At 40.4% G+C, this 5,605-nt stretch overlaps 1 protein-coding gene across 1 annotated transcript in view; it reads left to right on the top strand.

The window, feature by feature from the left end:
• ANKFN1 (ankyrin-repeat and fibronectin type III domain containing 1) overlaps positions 1–5,605 on the top strand; it is a 56,965-nt gene that overhangs the window by 44,235 nt on the left and 7,125 nt on the right. The window contains 3 exon segments of the mRNA XM_010143553.1: positions 1,225–1,324; positions 2,448–2,580; positions 3,200–3,316. Of these exon segments, the coding sequence (XP_010141855.1) occupies positions 1,225–1,324; positions 2,448–2,580; positions 3,200–3,316 (350 nt within the window).

Genomic DNA, 5,605 nt, shown 5'->3' with positions numbered 1-5,605 from the left:
AGCAGGGTGGTAATTATTGCTAACAATGTGTCTTCTTTCTGTGGGTTTCAATGCGCAAATTACGGTGCAAATTTATTCATCATTTAAAAGCAGGTTGAGCACTTCCACAGACGGGGTTTTGACAATAGCAAATTTAGATGTTCTTTAAATGTGCAGACTTAGAACTCACCAGGGAGACACAAACAGACACCTCCTATTCTGCACTGGGGGAAAGTGGGAAACACGTTACTCTGAAAACCCCTAAGCAGGCTGGTGAGCAGCTTTCAGCAAAGAGTTCTTCACGAGTCCTATTTTCTCCCCGCTGGGGAAGGGTGTCCCTCAAAATATCTCATGCATATAGTTGGGGTGGTATTCACGCTTCATCCAAACACACAGTCAGAGCCTGCAAAACTGAGATGTAGTTTCATAGTTACATTTTCTTTTTGTCTTTCTTTTCAGATCACAGTAAATAGCTGAAGAATTTACTTAATTTTTTTTTCAATTAAATGTTTCTGCTGGTTTTTTACAACAGCAGTAAACAGGAGGGACATTGCAAAAGACAATGCAAAAAAACCCTAAACAAGTTTAAGAGCCTGTTCCTTTTAAATGCTGTATGTGGACAACAACCGACAGTTCATCATACATTACACACCCCTGCGTGTTCCTGACTGCCATCTATCGGCACCTCCTCTAAGATCTGCCTACAGGTATACAGGTGGACACAGCTGTTTCACGGAGCTGTGAGTTTCAGTGCCCACAGGAAGATTTTTCTTTGGCTTACAAGGAAACTCAGGCCATGGACAAGAGAAGGAAAGACATTAAGTTAAACTCATGAACGCGAAAAATAATACAATTATATAGGAATTTAACCACATTTTTTAGGATATTGGGCAAATACTTGAATTTATGAAATTGTTCTTTTGAGAGAGCTGGTCCAGAGATCCTCACAGATGCGTAGCAGGTCTCAGCATTGACAAGAAGTGAACAAATGAGTTAAACACATCTTCCTTGGATTCCAGATTACTAGGGGGCAAATGCAACTGTGAAAGCTTGAAAATTTTTGTGATGGGGGAAAAAAATTCCAATCAAAAGTACATGCTTTTAATGAGATACAGAGGAAAATGAGGGTCAATCTAGTTGTTTCCTTACAGCTCTTACTTAGGTTCAAAAGACAAAAGGTTCTTTATGAGACACTAACTGAATTTTAGGTGCTGAGTTTCATTTGCTCTTTCTTTTCCATTTTAGAAAGTTCTAAACTACAGAATGCTGGTCGCAAGCAATCAGTTTCCAGAAGCCTGAAGCACCTTTTCCATTCATCAAACAAGTTTGTGAAGACTCTGAAACGGTTTGTCATTGGTCTCCCGAATATTCTGAGTTTTAGCCAGCAGCTGTTGCTCTTCTGTAACAGTGAAAAGCACCTTAGAAATAAGGGTGAAGATTCCACTGCCAGTGAAGCAGCGATCAGTGAGAATGAACCTGATAAAGTCGCACACATCTAAGACGGGTGCAGCTGATAGCAAAGTGACGGTCCAATTCCTACTGAAATCAATAGAATCTTTTCACGGTTACTGTTGGCAATGGATTCGGAATAGAATGAAATATTCTGTGCAGACAAAGGCAGTTACTGAGGTGTTTTGGAAGTACTGCCTCTGTTGCTGCTCAGTAATGAAACTATGGTATTTATTTCATTCATACTATAAAATGCAGAGCTCAGATAACATGTTTTAATAGTCCATCGGCATCAAGCAAGTAGGTCTGCAACGCAGTTTGACCCAAACAACCCTCAGCCTTAATAATTTGTTTTAGCAAATGGAAGTTGCTTATGCTGGATTATTCCTTCTTTCATTGCCTGGAGTATTCAGTTTGCTTTTTCTTCTTTGTATTTTGGTAAGAGTTTGATTCTTTCAGAAGAGCTCTCCGGAGTCTTTAAATTCCCTAAGGCAACCACTTAACGTATGTAACTAATTGCAAGGGTAAATATTGAAAGGAATTATCTCTATAAACAGTTTTGCAGATATGCTGGCCAAATTACACTCAATTACACTAATGTAAATCCATAATAACCCACCTGATTTCAATTGGCTTACTTCAGATTTACTCTGAAGTAAACGAGGGCAGAACTAAGCCCATTAATGATACATTTTAGTAAAATTTCTGATTTCTAAAGAGCATAAAGCCTCCATTGTGAGCTGTTTACTCTGCCAAAACTCTTACTAAAACTGATGTCAGTGCCTTGCATAGATTCATAATTTCTTAGATTCCTGTAGTCCCCCATCATCTAAAGTTATAAGCTTCCCAAATATTTTTCAGAATTCACTGGCTGATGTTGCGTGATCTATATACCACAGAAGTTATGGCCAGATGTTCGATTTGTCTCCTCAAAACTTAACAGCTATGATTCTTTGACTAATATTTGTCATGGATGTGAACAGACATGAAAGGTGTTTGACATTTCCTTCTTTCTTCAGGGGACTCTACTTATGTGTTATATTTTTTTACAAAGACAATCTATTAGTAACCAATGAAGATCAAATCCCAATTGTGGAAATTGATGACTCTCACAGTAGTTCAGTTATGCAGGACTTCCTGTGGTTCACAAAGGTAACGGCAGCCTAATTTCACATTCTGCTTGTACAAATCTGTGGCTAGCAATGCATAGGCCTCAGCTCATCATTCTAAATATAGGATATGATGTCATTAAAAAGCTAAATGATGAAATGTTTTACATTTCACTCATGTTTAAAAGCAATTTTCACAAACCATTTATATGGCTTGAATTCTGCCTGGGTTGCTGACAGTGTCACAACTAAGTCTTTTAAAGGTATGATCCTACATAAGCGATTGCTACTTGGGGACATAAAGTTTTCCTGAACATTTAGAGAAAGAGCCTAAAGAAATATCTAGAAGGTTAAAGGTTGGTGATACGGTTCTGCCATCATTCAAGAGATCCTCACACTCTTTTTTATACCCCAAAGAACAGTAAATCAATTTTATGCAATAGTCCAAAAAGCAATTGAAATAAGTGCATGATGTTTATAGAACAACTTCTGTGTCTGATTCACTATCTGGTTCATGTCTATAAAGGCAACTCATTGTCAGCCACAGAAACTCAAAACGAGCAGTACCTACTGATTTGTCCAAGTCCAAAACGCTTTAGTTTAATTGCTGCTTTCGTAAATGCTGAGAACAAAAGCTGATGGAACTGGATATATTTTTGCAGTTGTCTTGCATGTGGGATGATATCAGATGGCTAAGGCAGAATATGTCTGTGTCCGTGTCCTCGTCAACAGCACTTCAAGCCAGGCAAAAGATGCTTTCAGCTGCAGCACAGCTACAGGTTGGTTTCATTGCCTATTTCTGACTTAGTGACTTTTTATCTCTAAGGGATAGTACTGCCAGCTGTCCTGTGGGTCACCACTGCCCACTGGCCTGTTTCTTGGAGCAGCGTTATCATCCACAATAGAAAGAGCCACTGAGCCTCTCCTGCTAGCCAGAAAGAAGGAGTTACATTAAAAGAAAGGAGTTGGAAAAAGAAAGGAAAGAAACAATACTGGCAGATGAAGAAATAAAGATACGAACCAGTAAATAATGACCACAGAAAAGCCTGGGCATTTGCAGATTGGGAATTCAGGAGTTGCAATCCTAATATTTGCTGCTCCAAAGCCTCTTAGAAGGCCTATTCATTATTAATTATTACTATATTAATGAAGCATTTAAACTCTGGGTAAGGTTTAGCACTCCCTTGTGCTATATGGGAACCTGCAGCAGTAGGATTCTTCTGTCCCCCAACAGGAGACTGCTGAAGTTGCCGAAATAGTACTCCTGAGGTTCACCCAGGCTTGCAAACTGCTCAAGAACAAATTCCAGGGCAGAACTGCACTGGTTGACAAACAGGATGGCTCTGCTGTTGTGGAATGTCAGTGGGGAAATGAAAATGAATCTTTCATTAAGTTCTTAATTGAGCTGCCAAAATTTTTAAGGTGAAATGCACCTTTGTGCAGAAAACCAGTCAAAGACATATTTAGACCTTTAAAAACAGCCCGGGGGGATCAAGTGGTGCACAGATCTTGTGCTGACCCCCTCAGCACAGGGGTAAGGACAGCAGCACTACAAGGACGATTCGTATCACGTTAAGACATAGCAGTGACTCTCCGGATGGTTCTGTTCCAACTGTGCTACAGGTACAACCTTAGTGCTGAACAGGCCACTGAATCATTCTGTATCTCAGACCACTATTCGTTATGCAAATAGTAATTATGCTTTTTCCAGCAGAACAATTTGACGTTTATTGTAAAGCTTTTGAAGAATGGGTTTCATGATAACATGAAATCTCTTGCTGGAAGGCAGACATTTTCATAAAATACTTACTTTTGTGGGAAAATACATTTTCAAAAGATGTATGCATGATTCTTATGGAAAAAGTATATCCAGGCCTCACTTTCTCCTACCTTTTGTTTGAATGAGGTTGCCAAACCTTCCCAAAAAACCCATGGCACAGTCATGGAATTAATGAAGATTTTCATATTGCTTGGCTTAGGTAGGAGCCATACGACCATCCCTCTTGTTATTGCCAGTCAAGGCAATAAGCTAGGGTTTACAGCAGCTATGAGGGCCAGACACCTCATGGCCATTATTAAGAATATCCATGTGGGGTTTGTTTTACATCTTTTGGCAAAGCATGTTGTACAGGAGAGTAGCCTTCTTGGGCAACCACCTGTCTTGACTGATTTCCCCAAAGTACCCCGAAATATGTGGAATGCCAGTGTGCTGGACCTTTATTGGAGGACCACCTGTGTTAAGCAGCAGCTGCTTGACAGCCCTTTGAGCTGACACTAGAGAAAGTTTTAACTATATCTGCTGAACGTTCCCTCTGGTGTGGTTAGCTCGGCTTAGGTAGCATGTAGTCCTTTGGTTAGCTCAGTTTCATCCCCTCAGCGCAGGTTGCCTTTAGCAGAGCATTGCTAGTACACACAGACTGCACTCCGAGACACCAGAATTCGTGGTACATTGTGGTGTTATTTGCTACCGGAGACGTTAAGAGCAGAGCTCGAAGCACAGAGACACAGCAAATGTGTCCATGTGGTATATTGCTCTGTTGAATTTCTGTATATTTATTGTCCTTAACGTTTGTGCTGTTAGCTTGGTCCCCTGATGAACACAGGGACTGTCACTGCCATGCCAACCTCTAACGGTGTGTGGCCTGATGGGATCCACCAATGGAAGGATCTCAATAAAATTTATACGGCTGAATACGTTTTACTGAGGCAGTTAATAGCCTGACTCCGCAGGAATTTAGGACAGAATGGAAAAGATCAGTGACAACACAGCTGCTGAGGGACTAGATCAGTATATTCAGAGACAACGGGGACTGTAATTTTGCCTGTTGTTACCACTAGATAACAAAAGCAAACAAAACACAAGTGATGGGGTGCCAAGCTAAGCAGACACAAAACTTTTTTAGCTATATGAGTTAGTCATGTATTCCTATTAGTAGGTACCCCACACGTTATGCTGGAATGCCATTCAGAACACACATTTGTTCACTTGTGGACACACGGATTAATACAAAATGCGTACTCAGGACACCCAGTGTTAATCAGTTGCAGAGGCTAACCTCAAAATGCTG

The sequence above is a fragment of the Buceros rhinoceros genome, unplaced genomic scaffold, assembly GCF_000710305.1.
Source record: "Buceros rhinoceros silvestris isolate BGI_N320 unplaced genomic scaffold, ASM71030v1 scaffold2059, whole genome shotgun sequence".
Classification (NCBI taxonomy): Eukaryota; Metazoa; Chordata; class Aves; order Bucerotiformes; family Bucerotidae; genus Buceros; species Buceros rhinoceros.
Note: the sequence above shows the minus strand (reverse complement) of the source record. Positions and strands in the feature narration are given on the sequence as shown.